Source organism: Engystomops pustulosus, chromosome 10, assembly GCF_040894005.1.
Source record: "Engystomops pustulosus chromosome 10, aEngPut4.maternal, whole genome shotgun sequence".
Classification (NCBI taxonomy): domain Eukaryota; kingdom Metazoa; phylum Chordata; class Amphibia; order Anura; family Leptodactylidae; genus Engystomops; species Engystomops pustulosus.
Window position 1 is genome coordinate 30,424,595 of NC_092420.1, and position 21,078 is coordinate 30,445,672.

The window sequence follows — 21,078 nt, forward strand, 5'->3', positions numbered from 1 at the left end:
CATAAAACAATATCTGACGCGTTTCTGACCTTCTCGGTCCTTAGTCATGCCTTATTTGTTCCCCATAACTACCTTAAGGGGGCACAATCTCGCTCTTATTTTTCCCTCTTTTATTCAACCTTTTCTGGTTGGGCTAGGCCATATTCTGTAATCGACCCAGCTTTTCTGACAGTTCTTCATCACTGGGAAACCTGGAAATCAAACACCAGACAGATTAGTGATATCTATTTTGGATTCCAAAAGCCTTTGAAGGAACCCCACGGCACATCTGATTGAAAAATAATAAAAAGTGGTATCTAGTTCTAGATATAACCGAATCAATTGACATTAAAGTTCACTACACACATGAGATAACAACCGGCTGCAGTGAACTGACTGATAATCCGTCACATTGCAAAAAAATTATAAAACAACACAATGGACTTGTGAAAATTGGCAATAGCTGGTCAATTGTGTAATCATTGGCCATTAGAGATCATTGTTTGTGTTGGAGAAAGGGCCACGGTCAGCCAAGGTTTAGTTCACTGAATGTATAGTAAAGCAAGGTTGTCCGGTTGGCTTTTTGCTTGGATAATGCAAAAGTCAGATGGGTGGAGTCAGCCACTGGAGTCAGTTCTAGGCTCCTGTGAAAGGAGGTGATCATGGACCATATTTCATCTGTTCTTTATTAATCTATCATCTACACATCGACGTAAACTAGCACTTCTACTCACCCTAACAACAAAACACACAGATGGTTCTGCTCCTCCCCGCCACAGCTTCCTGTCAGGTATAACTGTGACATTTACAACCGAGGTCCGAGAGAAGAGAAGAGGACTGCACCGGAGAGGAGCAGACTGTGCACCACAACGCTCATGAACAATGGGATCCGGTAAGGAAACTATATGGGAAGAGAGATCATCCTGGGTATACAACATCCCACGTACAATGTGAGGGATGGGGGTTCAGTATAAGTAATGAAAAACTACTATGGGAGAAAAATGCTTAAAATATATAACAAATGTGTGTAGATATGCCCTGAGATCGAAATATCATTGAAGAAGGTAAAGGGACACTTGGGATCATTAAAGCATTCATTATTACCTGGATTGTTGAGTCAATTCTGATAGACTGAAGCTCATGCAACATCTTTACAGTAAGTACTCCGGTATAATACATGGAGCCCTGAGAACGTATGAGCACTAACCTGTAGTCAAATTATACTACAATACAAGGCACAATAGATTTTACTGTCTATATACTGTATATGGAAGCCAAATGCTACTGAGTTTTCACATAACACTCTGTTCCTCCTATTATTTTTTACCTCCAATAAAGTAAGTTGTAACAAAAATAAGCAAATAATAAAAATAATAATACATTTGAGAAAACAGACAGTGAGAAAACCTAGCGGTATAGTGATTAATAATACATAATGATGAAGAAGATAATATTTTTTGTACAGTAGTAGCTGTTTCCCCATCCTTTGAAATGACAGCTGTGAGCAGTAGCCGAGTTTGGCACCTTCCTGCTTCCAAAGAGTAATACAATAATACAGTTATTAAATAGAATAAGATATTTTATCCAATCTCAAAAAGTATTTAGGAGAATCTATATGGTAAGGGAAGAATCAGCACATAGATCATACACAGGCGTATAGGTAAGTTACACACAACAGACAGGCAGAGAGATACACATGTGTCTGACAATGAGGAACTCGATTGTGAAACAGGACGCAAAGAGTCATATAAAGTCCGCTTATTTTTATCACATTTTAAGTCATACTTATGGGAAATCAAACAAGTCGGTTAGAATCACCAGCCATAGGGTTAAGTGACTCATCCTGAGAATGGTAGAGGTATGACAAAGATAAGGGCAGCAGAAATGTAACACTGATACTGAGCACAATCTAGAAGATGCTAAGACATAGCTCACCAGCCTGCGCTGCACGAAACAATAAACCCTGTACTTCTTCTTATTACCCAAATCCTCACTAGGTCCCATCTTTGGCTGGATGTCAGCTGTGTCCTGGATCCACCTGCTGCCGTATCTTCTTCTTTCATCTGTGGTCATGGGTAAATATAATATACAACTAAGGAAACTAAGACGCCGGACTACACCGGATCATATCCAACTCAGTTCTTCCTGCAAATTCTTCACACTTCAATGACCTATAACTCCTGAACCCTTGCCCCTAGAAACACAATTCTGGTGTCATACCTAATATATCGTAGTGTTTCATATTGGAGGACTTGGTGCACCTGTAGACACTTTTTTCTCGCTTTACATCACCTATTGCTTAACTTCATTTCCAGCAGAATTTTGGTACACTTTGTAATTGCCCTGGTAAACTTTCTTATTTCCGGAAAACTACCTTTATGTAAATTTCTCATATCTGTATTTTCGTTTGACATTGATGTTGGGAAATTCTACCGTTCCTCCTAGAAGTCAATAGGTTTTGATAGCAAATGGGGTTTTCTAGGAAAGTGGAAAAATCCTAAGGGACATGGCCATGGAGGGAAAAAAAAAGAAATTATTCCTACCAAGCCATTCGAAGTTCTGGAAGGTCATAGGACCAATTGTAGCCAATTAGTTGCTGTGTTGCACCACAAGACGTCACTTCCATTTACCAAGGGATGTTGCTTCCTTTGTTGTTCCTTAGTTCAAGTAGACCAATCATTTGTTGAAGCAGGTCCAATCACTTCAAGGTACATCCAGCCAGACACAGGCCGAGAAAACAACAGTACAGGAGTTCTAACACCAGCCCCGACCTCCTAGGGTTTTTTTTAAAGATTAATGGAAAACTCCTCTAATGGTCAGTTTATGTTACCTAAAACTTTGCAGAACTGAAGGTTTCAATTCAATGGGGGGAATTCATTATGCCTTCTCTGGCAGTGTTTTGGCAGAGAAGGCATATAAATCTCCCCTATGCACCAGTTTCCTGGCCTCTTCAACCCACATGCTGCTTTGGGCATGTCAGGGAGCGGGCAGTGGAGTGGGCATGCAGGGAACACCTGGCCCTCCTGATTTATTATAGTCTCAACTAGTTTTTTTGACAGATAATACCTGATATTAGGGATGAGTTTGAACCCAGGGGCATAACTACAGCGGTAGCAGCTATAGCAGCTGCTACAGAGCCCATAGTGTCAGGGGGCCCTGGCATCCAGCCTCGCAAACTAAAAAATGGAGGATGTGCACCATTATATACATATTATACTGCACATTGTACAGCATAATATAATGCATAACATTTTGGTGAAGGGGAAACCAGAATGATAGGATTGGAATCTCTATTCTCTACTTCCTTCCGTCTACTATGTACACTTTGTATGTGTGTGTATATGTGATCTGTATATGCTCTGTGTGTATATGGTATGTGTATATGCTGTATATGTGTGTGGTGTTTGTATATACTGTATGAGTGCTTATTTACTGTATGTCTGTATATGGTATTGCATGTATGTGTGCATTAGTTGCACGTGTGTGTAAATGGGAGGTGTTTATGATATACATGTGTGTACAAGGGATATATATATAATATATATATATATGTGTGTGTGTATTTTATGTTTACATATAATGTATGTGCATTAAGGGTATATACTTTAAGTGTGTATCTGTGTATAAATGTGTGCACATGAACTGTATTTGTGTGTGTATATATGTATGTAAATGGTTTGTGTATATGTGAGTGTATAAATGTCTATGATTGTATACAAATATTTATATTTTTTAAGGGGGAAGGGGCGCCCCAATCAGAAGTCTGCTATGGTACCTGCCTCTCCTAGTTACGCCCCTGTTTGAGCCTGTATCTACTAAGACAGTGATGGCAAACCTATGGCACTGGTGCCAGAGGTGGCACTATGATCACTCTCTGTGGGCACCACATCCTTAGCGGCCTTGGACTACAGGAGAAGCAAGGAGGTGCAGACAAGGCTGCGTTATTATTGGAGCTTCTTCTCTGGGCCCCACAGTTCTTCCTGTTCAGGGACCCAGGAAGGAAGCTACAATGATAATCGGAATTTTCTTCTTTCTTTCAACTGTATTGGACACAGATACAAGCTGTGACAAAACAGGTAGCAACATGTCACTGATTAAATTGCCATGATGGCACCTTGCATTTAAATAAGTGGTTTGGTTGTAATTTGGGAATTCGGTCTCTAAAAGGTTCACCATCACTGCACTAAGAGGTCGGAGGCTCTTAGTAGATACGGGTCCCGGAGCAAAAGAGGGGGAATTTTAAGACTAGTGTTTAAAACACCAGGCTTAATGAATTACCCCCAAGCAGAGATATTAAAATAAGCTAAATTTACATATTGAATCTTTCAAAAACTGTAGAAAACCTCCTTATGTTTGCTAAAAGTGGAATGCAATTAGTTGAAAATGGGAAAAGTCTATAGATTAGTTTTCTATTTAATGTACTCTCTAATTTCTATTGCTTGTTGTTATGTGCTTGTGCTTAAAGGGGTATTCCAGGAATCAGCATAATTTGTATACAAATGAGTCAGTAAAATATAAGCTTATATGTAATTAGTTGTTATTTAAAATTTTGCTCCCCTTATCAGAAAATGCTGGTGACATAGACTATAATGAAGAATTAAAATGCTACTGGCCCTTTAATCAGTCCGTTAATTTCCTCCGCGGTCCGTTGCAGAGCATACACAGGACACAAGATGGCCGCTGGTCACATGTCCACATCACATGTCCTGCAGCTGTCTGGGCAGGTCATGTGATCACCACTAAGTTTGGCTGTAGTCGGTTGGTTGCAGTGCATTCAGTATGGGCAGTGTTGTGGTGATGGCAGTTACACATCATTATTATGGTAACAGAGCAAGAAAACCTGTTATATCATCAACTGTTTAAGCTCCGTTTTGTGACTAAGGACATTGAGTATTGTTGTACTCATTTATTTATAGCATTATGGGTTTTTGTGTCAGACATTCATATTCCCGGAATACCCCTTTAATATAACTAAAAACAGTTTAACTATAACAGGTATGTACTGTAGTTTCTTTTTCCTTTATCTTATTTATCTATATTTTTCCAATATATCAAAAGAAAACACAACAGAAACAAAGAAGGAACATAGTCACAATGGGGGTCATTTACTAAGGGCTCGATTCGCGTTTTCCCAACGTGTTACCCGAATATTTCCGATTTGCGCCAATTTCCCCTGTATTGCCCCGGGATTTTGGCGCACCGGATCGGATTGTGTCGCATCGGCGCCGGCATGCACGCGACGGAAATCAGGGGGCGTGGCCGAGCAAAAACCCGACGGATTTGCTCAGTCGGGAGGTGTAAAAAACATTTTGGCAGATTTGCTTACCCGGTTCTGTCGCGATCACGTGGTGCATTGTCCGATGAGGATTCGGGTCTGGCGCAATTCACCTGCTTCTTCCAGGTGCATGTGAGTGTGTGTTTTGCGACACATTTCTAATTGTTAAAACCCGCGCATTGTCCGATGACCCTCCCCCCCATTTCTGTCGCATGCAAGCCGGCGCCGATGCGCCAAAATCTGATCACGTGCACCAAAATCCCGGGGCAATTTGGTGCAAAACTTAAATCGTCGGGAAACTCAACGAAAATGCGGCCGCGGGACCCTTAGTAAATAAGCCCCATTGAGTCTTACAAATAGCAATATTATCAGCAACTTATAATATAACATACTGTAAAGGCTGGTGGACCATGTAAAGGTTCCAACAATAACCACCATATCAAAAAGAGGAAGGTTAATATAGGGACAGGAAGGAGAAAACAGAAAGGAATGAAGACACCAGCTATTGGGGGAACACGAGGGACAAGGCGACCCATTAAGAATATCAATCGTGAATTGCCTGATATGATATGAAAAGTTAGAAGAGTCTGCAAGCCTGATGTGTAACAAGAGCGGTCTCTGCAGGTGACTGTTACTCTTATCCAAAATTTCTAGGAACACTGGGGGCATGTCCTCACACTGCTGTGCTGTGATCTCTGCGATGAGCTGCACCACAACCTGCTACCTTTTGTTTGCAGGTTAATGGTTGAAAGATGCAGCATTTACTCAGAGCAGAGAGAGGTGGCTATGGAGAAGTTCAGTGTAGAGAGCTAAGAGCACAGCAGTGTGAGGGCATACCCTCAGTACACTGTACAGTAGAGAAGCTACAGTTCAGGAAAATATATCCATTTTTCCTAATCCTGCTAATACTAACAATATAATAACATATATACAGGTATAAGTATACAGCTCTCCAATATCTCTTCCTAACTCTGCCTGTAGCATTCCATGGCACATTCCCTGTAAAAGGAACTTGTCATGTTGAAAACTCAGTCAGTAAGAGAGCAAGAAGAAATGCTTAGACAGTATAATAAACATTCATTCAGTAAAAATCCCCTCTGACTGTGGTCGTTCTGTAGTTTCCAGATGGTGCACACAATGTAGAGGATGGTAGGGTCTTCAGGGGTGCTGGGTGTCAGGCCCCTCCTTTCAATCACCTATACATTAAAAGTTTGGGGTTGGAACACCCAAAGGTCCACCATACCTGTGGAAATCTTATATTTCTTATCCTCCTTCCTTCCAAAATCAACCTTTAAAGGAAACCTACCATGATGATTCTACTATCAGACAGGCAGGAGGATTCTACCATCAGATCTGGTTCTCATGGTAGATTTCTTTTAAAATTATAAAATTTTACTGGTGGGCCAGAAAGGCTCTGGTAGGGGGGGGGGTGTCCATACAGTAGCTTCACAGGCTGTTATACTCCTCTCCCTCAGCACTTCCTCCCTCCCTCTGACTGAAGTAGACTTTCACAGTGGGAGGGGGAAGTGCTCCTGCATAGAGTAACAGCCTGTGAAGCCACAGTATGGAGGGGTTCTGGCAACTTCACCAGAGCATGGTTACAAAAGTTGATTTTAGAAGGGAGGAGGCCATGGATAACAAATGTAAGGTGATTACCACAGTCTTGTTGCCTGGATCTATGAGTAAGTGTCCCTGGTTTGTCATGGTGGATTTAAATGGTAGATTTCCTTTATATATAAAAAGATCAGAATTATTATTATTAGTAGTCTTAATATTGTGAATCAATTAAAAAAAATAAGTTCTGCATCTCAGCCTGCTGTCAGTGGGACTTGATCTAATTGATCTAGCAGCTGCATAGTGCCACCTAGTGGAAGGTTTACATCTCACAGTCTGGAGCAAGGTGGTCTCACAAAAGAGCAGTTAACAGTTACCATGGTAGTTACAACTAATTTCCACTGACCCAAGGGTTTTTTTTTTTTTTTTTTTTAATAATTTGATTTTTATTTCCCAGTAATGCCACCAGAACCCAGTGTAATATATTGATAAAAATGAGAAGACCCCTCCATCCGCTTCTTAATTGGTTAAGATGGCAAATGACAGAAGCTTGGTGTGCTTTTTTCTGCATTAAAACATTTAAAAACCAATGGAGGGGAGCTCTAATTTCTATTCTAACATTGGTGTCAGTGATGACAGAATGGATAATTTTCTGTTTGCATCTTTCAGTTTGGTATTTTCAATCAAACCACAGTTGTAGTAGCTTCTATACATAGTAGAAGTAGTACTGCGTAGTATCCATATATACAGAGTAAGTGTAATAGTACTGTTCAGTACTATACATATGAAAGCAGAGTAGTAGTACTGAGTAGTGCAATATACACAGGATAAGAATAGTAGTATTGTGCCGTGCCCATGAATAAAGGATGAGAGTAGTAGTAGTGTGCAGTGCCCATATATACAGGACATTAGTAGTAAAACAGTGCAGTGCCCATATATACAGGATAAGAGTAGTAGGATTGTACAGTGCCCATATATATACAGGATCAGACTATTAGTATTGTATATTTCCCAAATATACAAAATCAGAGTACTGTTACTGTACTGTGTCCATTTATATAGGATAAGGGTAGTATTACTATGTAGCACCCTATAATACAGGATAAAATGGTAGTAGCACCCTTATATTCAGGATAGGAGTAGTAATACTATGTAGCACCCTATAACACAGGATACGAGTAGTAGTAGCACCCTTAAATTTTGGATAAGAGTAGTAGTAGCACCCTTATATTCGGGATAAGAGTAGTAGTACTATGTAACACACTATAATACATGATAAGAGTGGTAGTGGCACCCTTATATTTAGAGTAAGAGTAGTAGTAGTAGTAGCACCCTTAAATTTTGGATAAGAGTAGTAGCACCCTTATATTCAGGATAAGAGTAGTAGTACTATGTAGCACTCTATAATGCATGATAAGAGTAGTAGTGGCACCCTTATATTTAGGGTAAGAGTAGTAGTCTTAGTAGCAACCTTACATTTTGGATAAGAGTAGTAGTAGTAGCACCCTTGTATTCAGGATAAGAGCAGTAGTACTATGTAGCACCCTATAATACATGATAAGAGTAGTAGTGGCACCCTTATATTTAGGGTAAGAGTCGTAGTCGTAGCACCCTTTTTAAATTTTGGATAAGAGTAGTAGTACAATAGTTGTATATACATAGAATGCGAGTAGTACTACTTGTATAGTGCCTGTATATGCAATATAAGAGTAGTTGTACTTTGTAGAGCCATACACTGATACAGTATAAAAAATGCTACTGTGTGGTATATGCAGAACAAGAGATGTGCCCTATGCTGCACAGGGGTATGTAGAGATACCTACAGGTATGTAGAGAATGGGGCTCTTGTGTGAAATTGTTAAGGGTAACAATAAACGTGTTAAGGGATTTAGGGGGACATGGGTCCCAAACTGGCCATATTTCTGAAAGGTACAAAATATTTACATGCTCATTCCAGTATGTGCGGGTGTAAAAAGGATGCATCAAACAAATGAAACATCATCCAACCTCTGAGACATGTACACAAATACACAAAGTTACTTTATATTTTCTTCTATAGATAAACCCCCTTTTCCTAGAAGCTGAATTGTGATTAGTTCTCTGCTACCAAAACATGGGAATAAAAAATACATAAGAAGAATTACAAAAGAAAGAGATTAAAAAAAACCAGACAACATAAAAGATACCTGTTATCTGAGAGTCACACAGCTCTTCATCGAGACTGAGGAATCTATTCATTCCCTTGATTTAAAGTGTTTGGTATCTCCCTTCATCTGCTTCCTAGACACAACTGTGCAGAGGAATCAATAAAATAAAAAGAAAATTCCCTTTCTTGTGGAACAGACAGAGCGATGTATTTTACCTGCAGTTCCCAAGCATCTGCAATAATGGAGGTTTATAGAGTCTGTTCTTTAACACCCTCAAAATCCATTTACTATTCTTTAGGAAACAATTTGACCTCTGAACCATATTGTAAAATGTATCAGTTATAGGTTGGCAAGAACTGATGTTTTGGCCAAGTCCTGACTGGGTTGTGATGTTAACAAATGGAGCAATTTTCCACTAGATTGTACATATCTTCTAGAAGCGAAATGTACCATCCACCCCTTTGGTGGCTAAGTGACCACTAATATGAATGACGCCATAATTAGTATGTGTAATACGGTTCTCTTATGTAGCCACTACTCTTTCTTCTACTACTACTTTACTCTATCAACGGAAAATGCAAAGATGATGGTTATATATTTGAAAATGGTTAATAAATGTACCATCTTTTTTGAAAAAATAATAACATATAGGGGCTCATTTACTGAGGGTCCACGGACCACATTTTCGTTGGGTTTCCCGAAGATTTCCGTGTTGTGTTGCATTTAACAGGGGTTTTTGGCGCACGCGATCAGATTTTGGCGCATTGCACCAGCTTTCACATGACACAAATCGGGGGAGTGGCCGTCGGACCATCCGGCGGATTCAGACAACGCGCGGGATATAACGTCGCAAATTGTGACGCAAGACACGCACTCGCATACACTGGGGAGAAGAAGGTGAACTCCGGCGCACCTGAGCGGGGGAAGCGACATAGGCAGGATCTCAGACGCATGATGTTGGTGAATAGCGCCGGACTTCATCTTTGTCGGACCGTCCGGATCGGGGATCGCGACACGACCGGGTAAGTAAATGTGCCCAGTATGTTCCTTAAAGTCTTTTATAGAGTAGCCTGACCAGGCTAGAGAACATTGCTTATATTGTATTGAAGAACAAGACAATATGGAGGAATGTAGATTTTGTTTGCTCCGTCCCTAGGACAGTGGAGGCTACAACTATAACATTCATAAGGTGATGAAACCTCTGAATGCAGTAAAAGTGGAGAATAAGAAATAAGTTGAACACGTTTCTCTCTTTCTCTTGTTTCAGCTCATCTCGATTGTACGTATAACTCCTGGACTCTTTTGTCCTGTTCTTGGGAAGCGGACAGCAATTTCACATCAAGCCCATGCTACATATCCACTAATGTTAAAAACAGGTAAGTATATCTGCAGTGTGTAATGCTGAGGTCCACATGGACCATCCAAGTGGAGGGGCCTAATCATTTATACAGAATGGGGGAGATTAATCAGAAGTTTCTGAGGTTAAATTGTTCTAGTTGTTGATGGCAACCAATCAGAGCTCAGGTTTTATTTTATCTAATTGGTTGCTGTAAGCAACTGGAACGGTTTTGCTCTCAGACACTTCCAATAAATCTCCCCCATTAAATGTGTGTAAGATGGTGTATAAGTAGATCCTACATTATAATGTTATCCATAGACTTCTATCATCAATACACATCAATACATTCATTGTAAGGCCATCGTTATAAATATCCCTAGAAGAGAAGGGCTCTGGGTACAGGTGACATTGCCTACTCCTGAACCTTGGATCCTATAATTGTATCAGAACCTGGGCCCACTGGAGGATATTTTGGTACCAAGGGCCGGTCTGTCTTGTAAGGTCTAGATTTAACCCTAGATATTCTAGGCTTATTCTTATCTTAGACATAAATGTCTAAAAGATATGGTTTCAATCTCTGGAAACCAAATGTATTTCTAGAATTGAAGTCCCCTCCATGTGATGTGGGCTAAGAATGAATAAAGAGGTGGATAGACATGTGTAGGATTTAATCCACACACTTTAATTAGAGTTACAATTTAGGTGACCTCTCCATTCATTCCATCATTGGATGTATCTGCCAGAGACCACCTCGCCAGCTGGGACATGGGTTAGGGGGACCTCCATTCTGGAGGCAGATGTGGGGCTGAAATCTATCAGACATTTATGGTATATCCTATGGATATATAGTATACATATGCAAGATGTTATGTACTGTAATATAAAAATGATAAATGACACATATTCACTAGGTAGAAGCTGAATTTTCCATTTTAGATGGACATCTAGCTAAAGTGACTTCAGAGATTGAGAGATTACTGTCCACTTCTAGCACCAGGCTAAAGTGCAAAGGACCCTATCTCTACCCCTTCTATGATCAGATAATGGTCTTTTCAAGAACACCCTGTTTCAGGTTGTTTTATCATTTATTGATGCGCCCAGTGACTGTCTAGTGGATTGTAGCCCCCCCCCCCCAGGGTGTTTCTAGTATTTTACAATATTGTATTGAATTGATTTCCTGAGAAATGTAAATTGGAGCCCTATTGGAGAACTGGTTAACTTTGCCACAACAAAAAACGGAGTAGTTCATAACAATGAGGTAGGCATGGGAAAGCCATGTACCTGAATCTCAAGAGTTTCACTCTTCATTACGTTACATTTAGAGATGAGCGAACATACTCGTCCGAGCTTGATGCTCGATCGAGCATTAGCGTACTCGTAACTGCTCGTTGCTCGGACGAGTATTTCGCCCGCTCGAGAAAATGGCAGCTCCCGCCGTTTTGCTTTTTGGCGGCCAGAAACAGAGCCAATCACAAGCCAGGAGACTCTGCACTCCACCCAGCATGACGTGGTACCCTTACACGTAGATAGCAGTGGTTGGCTGGCCAGATCAGGTGACCCTGGGATAGACTAGCCGCTGCCCGCGCTGCTCGGATCATTCTCTGTCTGGATGCCGCTAGGGAGAGAGCTGCTGCTGCTCAGGGAAAGCGTTAGGGTGTTCTATTAGCTTACTGTTAGGCAGGAGTGATTCTAAAAGAACCCAACAGCCCTTCTTAGGGCTACAATAACGTTATAATTTTTTTTTTTTTTTATTTGCAGCTAGTACCATATTGTGAGGAATTAGCAGGGGGACTTGCTACCGTTGTGTTTAGCTCTTAGTGACACACATATCCACCTCAAACACCAAAGTGGGAAAATTTATTAGGGGTTTGAGTAGAATTAGGCACAGTCTGCCAGTTTCTTTTTATTTTACGTTTATTTTTTTCATAACTCAGCGTCATCTCATCTGGCATAGTAGTGTGCTGTAATACTTGGCTAGAAAATAGCCATAGGAGAATACAAACGTCTTAATTACGCCTACAGTAGCGTTATATATATTTGATTTCTGGTTGATCTGCTGGTGGCTGTACTTGCTGCAGTGCATCTACTATCAAATTGGGAGCAATTTGGAGTCAGACTTGCGACCACTGTGTTTTAGTGACGCACATATCCATCGCAAAGACCGAAGTGGGAAAATTTATTAGGGCCCGGGGTTGTATTTCAATTAGGCACAGTCTGCCAGTTTCTTTTTATTTTACGTTTATTTTTTTCATAACTCAGCGTCATCTCATCTGGCATAGTAGTGTGCTGTAATACTTGGCTAGAAAATAGCCATAGGAGAATACAAACGTCTTAATTACGCCTACAGTAGCGTTATATATATTTGATTTCTGGTTGATCTGCTGGTGGCTGTACTTGCTGCAGTGCATCTACTATCAAATTGGGAGCAATTTGGAGTCAGACTTGCGACCACTGTGTTTTAGTGACGCACATATCCATCGCAAAGACCGAAGTGGGAAAATTTATTAGGGCCCGGGGTTGTATTTCAACTAGGCACAGTCTGCCATTTCCTTTTTTATTTTACGTTTATTTTTTTCATAACTCAGCGTCATCTCATCTGGCATAGTAGTGTGCTGTAATACTTGGCTAGAAAATAGCCATAGCAATAGGATAGCATCGTTTGGTTTTAAAAACTAAAAAACACAAAAAAAAAACAAAAAAAAAAAAAAAAGGTAAAAAAAAAATACAAGTTATAACTCTCATTTTCAAAATGTTTAACCCGAGGGCTAGGGGTAGAGGACGAGGGCGGGGACGTGGGCGTCCAACTACTGCAGGGGTCAGAGGCCGTGGTCCTGGGCGGGGTGAGACACCACCTGCTTATGAGGGAGCAGGGGAACGCCGCAGAGCTACACTCCCTAGGTTCATGTCTGAAGTTACTGGGAATCGTGGTAGAGCACTGTTGAGGCCAGAACAGTGCGAACAGGTGATGTCGTGGATTGCCGACAATGCTTCGAGCAATTTGTCCACCAGTCAGTCTTCCACGCAGTCCACCCATGTCACCGAAATCGGCACTCCTCCAGCTCCTGCACCTCAGCCTCCTCCCCCCCAGTCTGCCCCCTCCCAGCAAAATTTGCCATTTGAACCGGCATACTCTGAGGAACTGTTTTCTGGACCCTTCCCACAGTCACAAACCACTTGTCCGGTTGCTGATGAGCAATTTTCCGATGCCCAGGTTTTCCACCAGTCGCAGTCTGTGGGTGATGATGACCTTGTTGACGTAGTGGAAGAAGTGTGTAAAGAGGTGTCCGACGATGAGGAGACACGGTTGTCAGACAGTGGGGAAGTTGTTGTCAGGGCAGGAAGTCCGAGGGGGGAGCAGACTGAGGGATCGGAGGATGATGAGGTGACAGACCCAAGCTGGGTTGAGAGGCCGGGTGAACACAGTGCTTCTGAGACGGAGGAGAGTCCTCGACCAGAACAGGTTGGAAGAGGCAGTGGTGGGGCCAGACGGAGAGGCAGGGCCAGAGCTGGTGCATCAGCGCCAAATGTGTCAACTAGTGAAGCTCCCGTGGCGAGGGCTCCTGCGGCGAGGGCTAGATTTTCAGAAGTCTGGAGGTTCTTTAAGGAAACACCGGATGACCGACGGACTGTGGTGTGCCACATTTGCCAAACCAGGATCAGCAGGGGTTCCACCACTACTAGCTTAACTACCACCAGTATGCGCAGGCATATGAATGCTAAACACCCCACTCAGTGGCAACAAGCGCGTTCACCTCTGGCCGTGCACACCACTGCTCCTTCCCCTGTGTCAGCTGATAGTCAGCCCCCTGCCCAGGACCCTGCCACAAAAACCCCATCGTCACCTCCACGATCCTCCACAGCATCCACCAGCGTTCAGCTCTCCATACCCCAGACGCTGGAGCGGAAACGCAAATATAGTGCAACCCACCCGCACGCCCAAGCCCTTAATGTGCACATCTCCAGATTGCTAAGCCTGGAGATGCTGCCCTATAGGCTAGTAGAGACCGAGGCCTTTCGCAGCCTCATGGCGGCGGCCGCCCCTCGGTATTCGGTCCCCAGCCGCCACTACTTTTCCCGATGTGCCGTCCCAGCCCTGCACCAGCACGTGTCAGACAACATAATCCGTGCCCTGACCAACGCCGTTTCTGACAAGGTCCACCTGACCACGGACACGTGGACGAGTGCTGCCGGGCAGGGCCACTATATATCTCTGACGGCACATTGGGTTAACTTGGTGGAGGCTGGGACCCAGTGTGACCCTGCGGCTGGTCATATACTGCCGACGCCGAGGATTGCGGGGCCTACCTCGGTCCAGGTGTTTGAGGCCTACTATGCCTCCTCCTCCTCCCACCCCTCCTCCACCTCCTCCTCCGAACGACCATCCGTGGGCATGGCGCCATCAGTCGGTAGCTCTAGGCACAGCAGCAGTGCCGTTGCTAAGTGACAGCAGGCGGTGCTCAAACTGCTGAGCCTAGGCGATAAAAGGCACACCGCCCAAGAACTATTACAGGGCATCACGGCGCAGACTGATCTGTGGCTGGCACCGCTGAACCTGAAGCCAGGCATGGTTGTGTGTGACAACGGCCGTAACCTGGTGGCGGCTCTGCAACTCGGCAGACTGACACATGTGCCATGCCTGGCCCATGTGTTAAATCTGATAGTTCAGCGTTTCCTCAAGACATACCCAAATCTGTCTGATTTGCTCACGAAGGTGCGCCGCATCTGTGCGCATTTCAGGAAGTCCAGCACAGATGCTGCCACTCTCAGGGCAGCGCAGCGCCGCCTCCAACTGCCCGCTCACCGACTGTTGTGCGACGTGCCCACGAGGTGGAATTCAACACTGACCATGTTATCCAGAGTTTACCAGCAGCGCCGAGCGATTGTAGACTGCCAGATGTCAACTTCCACCAGAACTGGTAGTCAGGTCAGTCAGCTTCCTCAAGTCTACAATGAGGAGTGGACGTGGATGTCTGATATCTGTCAGGTGCTGAGTAACTTTGAGGAGTCAACACAGACGGTCAGTGGCGATGCCGCCATCATCAGCCTCACCATCCCGCTGCTTGGCCTGTTGAAAAACTCTCTGGTCAGCATGAAGTCGGAAGCTTTGCGCTCCTCACAAGAGACAGGGGAAGAAGATTCCCTTGTTGATAGCCAAAGCACCCTTAGGTCTGTTTCTCAGCGCATATCGGAGGAGGTGGAGGTGGAGGAGGATGAGGAGGAAGAGGAGGAGAATGTTGGCGAGACACAAGAGGGGACCATTGTTGAGTCCTACACTGTTGAGCGTGTATGGGCAGAAGAAGAGGAGTTGGAGGAGTTGGAGGAGGAGGAAATGGACAGTCAGGCCAGTGAGGGGAGTGAATTCTTACGCGTTGGTACTCTGGCGCATATGGCAGATTTCATGCTAGGCTGCCTATCCCGTGACCCTCGCGTTCAAAGAATTTATTCCAGCACCGATTACTGGGTGTTCACTCTCCTGGACCCACGGTACAAGCAAAATCTTTCCACTCTCATCCCTGGAGAGGAAAGGAGTGTGAGAATGCATGAATACCAGCAGGCCCTGGTGCACAAGCTGAAACAGTATTTCCCTTCTGACAGCGCTAGCGGCAGAGTGCGTAGTTCTGCGGGACAAGTAGCGAGGGAGAGTAGGCGAGCAGGCAGCTTGTCCAGCACTGGCAAGGGTACGCTTTACAAGGCTTTTGCCAGCTTTATGTCACCCCAGCAAGACACTGTCACCTGTCCCCAGTCTCGGCAGAGTAGGGCTGATCTTTACAGAAAGATGGTGAGGGAGTACGTAGCTGACCATACCATCGTCCTAAATGATCACACAGCTCCCTACAACTACTGGGTTTCAAAGCTGGACATGTGGCACGAACTGGCGCTCTACGCCTTGGAGGTTCTTGCCTGCCCTGCCGCTAGCGTCTTGTCAGAGCGGGTTTTCAGTGCAGCTGGTGGCATCATCACCGATAAGCGTACACGCCTGTCGACTGACAGCGCTGACAGGCTGACGCTTATCAAGATGAATAAAGCATGGATTTCTCCTAATTTCAAATCTCCAGCAGGTGAAGGAAGCTCAACCTGAATAATTTATCCACTCCTCCTCCTCCTCATTTTCCTCCTTCTCCTCCTCTTTCTACAGTAAAGCAGAGGAAACTGGCTGTTTTTTGACAGGGCCCACTGGCTCTAGGTATAGTACTTTATGCATTTAATTTTTCTGGAGGGCCACCGACACGGTCCTCTGTTTTAAACAATTTTTGGGAGTGCCACATACAGGCACTCAATCTATTCAATTTTTCTGGAGGGCCACCTTTCCGGTCCTCTGTTTTAAACAATTTTTTGGGACTGCCACATACAGGCACTCAATCTATTCCATTTTTCTGGAGGGCCACCTACCTGCTCCTCTGGTTTAAAAACTTTTTTGGACTGCCACATACAGGCACTCAATCTATTCCATTTTTCTGGAGGGCCACCTACCTGCTCCTCTGGTTTAAAAACTTTTTTGGACTGCCACATACAGGCACTCAATCTATTCAATTTTTCTGGAGGGCCACCTACCTGCTCCTCTGGTTTAAAAACTTTTTTGGACTGCCACATACAGGCACTCAATCTATTCCATTTTTCTGGAGGGCCACCTACCTGCTCCTCTGGTTTGAAAACTTTTTTGGACTGCCACATACAGGCACTCAATCTATTCCATTTTTCTGGAGGGCCACCTACCTGCTCCTCTGGTTTGAAAAATTTTTTGGACTGCCACATACAGGCACTCAATCTATTCCATTTTTCTGGAGGGCCACCTACCTGCTCCTCTGGTTTGAAACATTTTTTGGACTGCCACATACAGGCACTATCCAAATTGAATTGTCTCCATAGCAGCCTCCACACGTTGTCTCCATTGCTACCTCCAAAAGTCGTCCATATAGCTGCCTCCATACATCGTCCCTTTATCAAACGAGGTTTGTCAGGCCGAAATTTGGGTTGTTTTCATGGATTCCACATCAAAGTTGTTAACTTTGTCGCCACCCTGCTGTGTTATCCACAAAATATACTGGCAAACTTTTACCATTTACGGATATTATTTCAGCGCTTCTTGCGCATCTGTTTACATTCCCCTCACCCGCCATATCCTAAACTTATAAGAACGCTACTACACTTGATCTTATACAAAAGGTTCTTAGAAGTGCTGTTTGGGGAGTAGCCTAGAGACAGGGGCTTGGATTGGCGAAAGCTCGCCTAGCAGCGGAGCGCCAGCTCCATGCGCATCATGCGCTTCTTGCGCATCTGTTTACATTCCCCTCACCCGCCATATCCCAAACTTATAAGAACGCTACTACACTTAACTTGGTGCAGGCTGGGACCGAGTCTGACCCTGGGGCTGGTCATATACTGCCGACGCAGAGGATTGCGGGGCCTACCTCGGTCCAGGTCTCAAAGGCCTACTATACCTCCAAATCCTCCCACCCCTCCTCCACCTCCTCCTCCTCCGAATTACCATCCGTGGGCATGGCGCCATCAGTCGGTAGCTCTAGGCACAGCAGCAGTGCCGTTGCTTAGCGACAGCAGGCGGTGCTCAAACTGCTGAGCCTAGGTGATAAAAGGCACACCGCCCAAGAGCTATTGCAGGGCATTCCACATCAAACTTGTTAACTTTGTCGCCACCCTGCTGTGTAAGCCACAAAATATACTGGCAAACTTTTTTCTTTTACGGATATTATTTCAGCGCTTCTTGCGCAGATGTTTACATTCCCCTCACCCGCCATATCCCAAACTTATAAGAACGCTACTACACTTGATCTTATCCGAAAGGTTCTTAGAAGTGCTGTTTGGGGAGTAGCCTAGAGACAGGGGCTTGGATTGGCGAAAGCTCGCCTGGCAGCGGAGCGCCAGCTCCATGCCAAGAACCAACTAACATAGTTTTAACTGCAGCACCTTTAATCTACTACTAGTTCACTGCCTCCATACATCGTCCCCTTATCAAACGAGCTGTGTCAGGCAGAATTTTGGATTGTTTTCATGGCTTCCATGTTAACTTTGTCGCCACCCTGCTGTGTAATCCACAAAATATACTGGCAAACTTTTATCATGTACCAATATTATTTGAGCGCTTCTTGCTCACCTCCTTTGGTTCCTCTCTGCTACCCATTGGTTTGAAGCCTGAGTCCATTTAGGGTATGTCGCCATGCCACTCTCTAGCCTTCCGCTGCTGCCGCTGCCTCTGCATGCCGTCCCCTATAGTGTCAGGGTCAATTATTGGATGTTTTAGATGCTATCTAGCTTCATTCGGTCACTCTGTCATGGCCATGCTGTTGCCCATAATTTTGGCATAATGGTGCGATTAAGCAGCCTCAGAGGCATCCATGCATGCTGCCCCTGCTGTTTCCTGTCCATTTCCGTGGTGTTTCCATCCTTTTCTGAGGTTCCCAGGTGTTTGGCCAAGCTTCCCTGTGCAGAGCCTTGGTCCCCTTGAAAAATGCTCGAGTCTCCCATTGACTTCAATGGGGCTCGTTACTCGAAACGAGCACTCGAGCATCGGGAAAAGTTTGTCTCGAATAACGAGTACCCGAGCATTTTAGTGCTCGCTCATCTCTAGTTACATTACATTCCCCTGGGGTAAATGGAGCTAGTAAACTGAATAAGAGGTACTTATCCATGTTACAAAAAAAAATGACAAAAACCTAAACAAGTAGTTCCAGATCCACTGAAAGGCCTTATTATGACATAGGCTAACCCTAGATGAAGGTTAATAAAAAGGTCTATTTTTATTGTATGATGTAATATGTGATAATGTATCTTAACAATAGACGCATAAGGATCTGACCTTGCAAAGCGTTGCTTAGTTTTGTGTATAGGGCTCAGTAATGGACCTCTTTATACCGACAGACGTCAGAGTTCTTTACTTATGTGTAATATGTGTGGGTGTACATTGCTCTCTAAATAAACGCTGAAAGTAATAACCCCACAAGTTATTCACGACTCCAATGATAAAGCCTTTCACTCATAAAGTGCTTTTGGTTGCATTGTGGTTTGGAGGTCAATATGTCTGGGTGCGTACAGTGTTTGCAGCCATTATAATATAAACTCTGTGTTGTTAAAGTTTGGTCTTGTTTAAGGAATATAACACTAAATAGCCCCTGAATGGTAAGAGGCGCTGGCACCTTCTGTGAAGTAGGGTGCTAAGTCATTACCAGATATCTTCTAATGAGACGTGAATACTGCTGAAAGGTGTTCATACATTACACCCTAAAAGCTACTTGAGATGTAGGGGAGCGTCCACATATGTCCGACTTTGGCATCAGTTTCCATACAGTGTGGATGAGAAATTCAGGTAGCAGGGGCGTAACTTGAGGGGTTGCAGAGGGTGTGATTGGACAGAAGAGGCTTATGGAACACATAAGATGTCACTTTTCTATATTAGAAGACTTGTACTGTAAACCATACCTTATAGTCTGCTATGGGGCCCTGCCTCTCCTGCTTACATCACTGCTTCCTCTTCTTTTGAAGTTGCGCTCATCAGTGAATGGGTTGAGTTACAATACTAAGCCGGATACAGCAAACAAGCTGCATATCTTGACCAATGGATAAAAAAGGTATAAAAACCCTGTGGATCTAATGTCCTTGCCTAAGGATAAGTCATCAATGTAGTCAGAAGGCAGAAACACTACAGATGTCATACTTAAGTGAATATATTCCTTTGTCTTGATGGCGTCTTTTGAATGGGAGGCTTGGGACTCTCAGTGAGTTGTAGATTGATAAGTATAGGTGCCATACCTCTAACAATCATAGATTGGAAATCTGTTTTTTAGCTTACATCTCAAATGGTTTGTGGCCTGTCTTTTCTGGGAATTTCCAGGCAGCTATGTAACATGCACCAGTTGTCAAAACAAGAGACAACTTTGGACAATACAATCTCAACTAAAAAACTTGTTGGCGTGCATGGGCCTCAAATGTAATGCCAGTTATGATCCATGCACCTAAAAATCTAGGAGGTTTGAGATATCTTATCTATAGATATTTGTACCCTACCTTAGTTTAGATTAGTTCAAGAGCTCAAATCTAATTTTGTTCACAAAAATTACTGCCAGACGTGGCCATAAAGAACAAATGTGAAATTGGTCTACACCGCACTGTTTCTAAGTTGGAGTGGGCCCAGGTATTGGGGTGGAGAAGGAGTTTCAAATGGTATCAGACATTGGTAATTCTCACGCCAATAACTTATGCGTTGGTACCGTATTCAATCAGTACTGTAGACTTAAAGCCCCCTATATATGTGGTGGCATTGTGGTGGCATATGTGGTGGCATTTCCAAATCCGGCATTCCAACGGATTTGGAAAAACCGAAAAAAATTTTTTAAAAATGTGTCACTTGACACGCACTTACCTGCACCCAGCCTAGCTTGGTGAACTCCGGCGTACCTAGGCGGACTTCAGCGCAGCAGCGACACCTGGTGGACATAGGGAGCATTGGGGCATATTTACTTACCCGTCCTATGCAATCCCCGAAAGTGCATTTTCCGTCCAGAATGCACATCTTCTGCGATTTACTAACATTGTGCACCCAGTGTCGCTTCCCTGATCAGGTCCGCTGGAGTTCACCTTCTTCTTCCCGGTGCATGTAAGTGCTTGTTCTTGTGACACAATTTAAATGTTAAATCCTGCGCTCAGTCCAAATCAGTCAGACTGTACGACGGCCGCCCCCCCCCCCGATTTCTGTCGCATGAAAGCCGGCGCCAAAATCTAATTGTGTGTGCCAAAATCCCCTTCTAAATACCTGTCCCAGCGGCGCAATACCA

At 43.8% G+C, this 21,078-nt stretch overlaps 1 protein-coding gene across 3 annotated transcripts in view; it reads left to right on the forward strand.

The window, feature by feature from the left end:
- Positions 1 to 757: 757 nt before the first annotated feature.
- The window catches only part of IL2RB (interleukin 2 receptor subunit beta), a 60,758-nt gene continuing 40,437 nt past the window's right edge, over positions 758 to 21,078 (forward strand). The window contains exons 1-3 of one of the 3 annotated variants that reach the window (XM_072127870.1): positions 758 to 871; positions 1,977 to 2,054; positions 10,223 to 10,331. In XM_072127870.1, coding sequence (XP_071983971.1) covers positions 862 to 871; positions 1,977 to 2,054; positions 10,223 to 10,331 — 197 coding nt within the window. In that variant the 5' untranslated portion in view covers positions 758 to 861. The other 2 variants (XM_072127871.1, XM_072127872.1) reach the window with 2 other exon arrangements.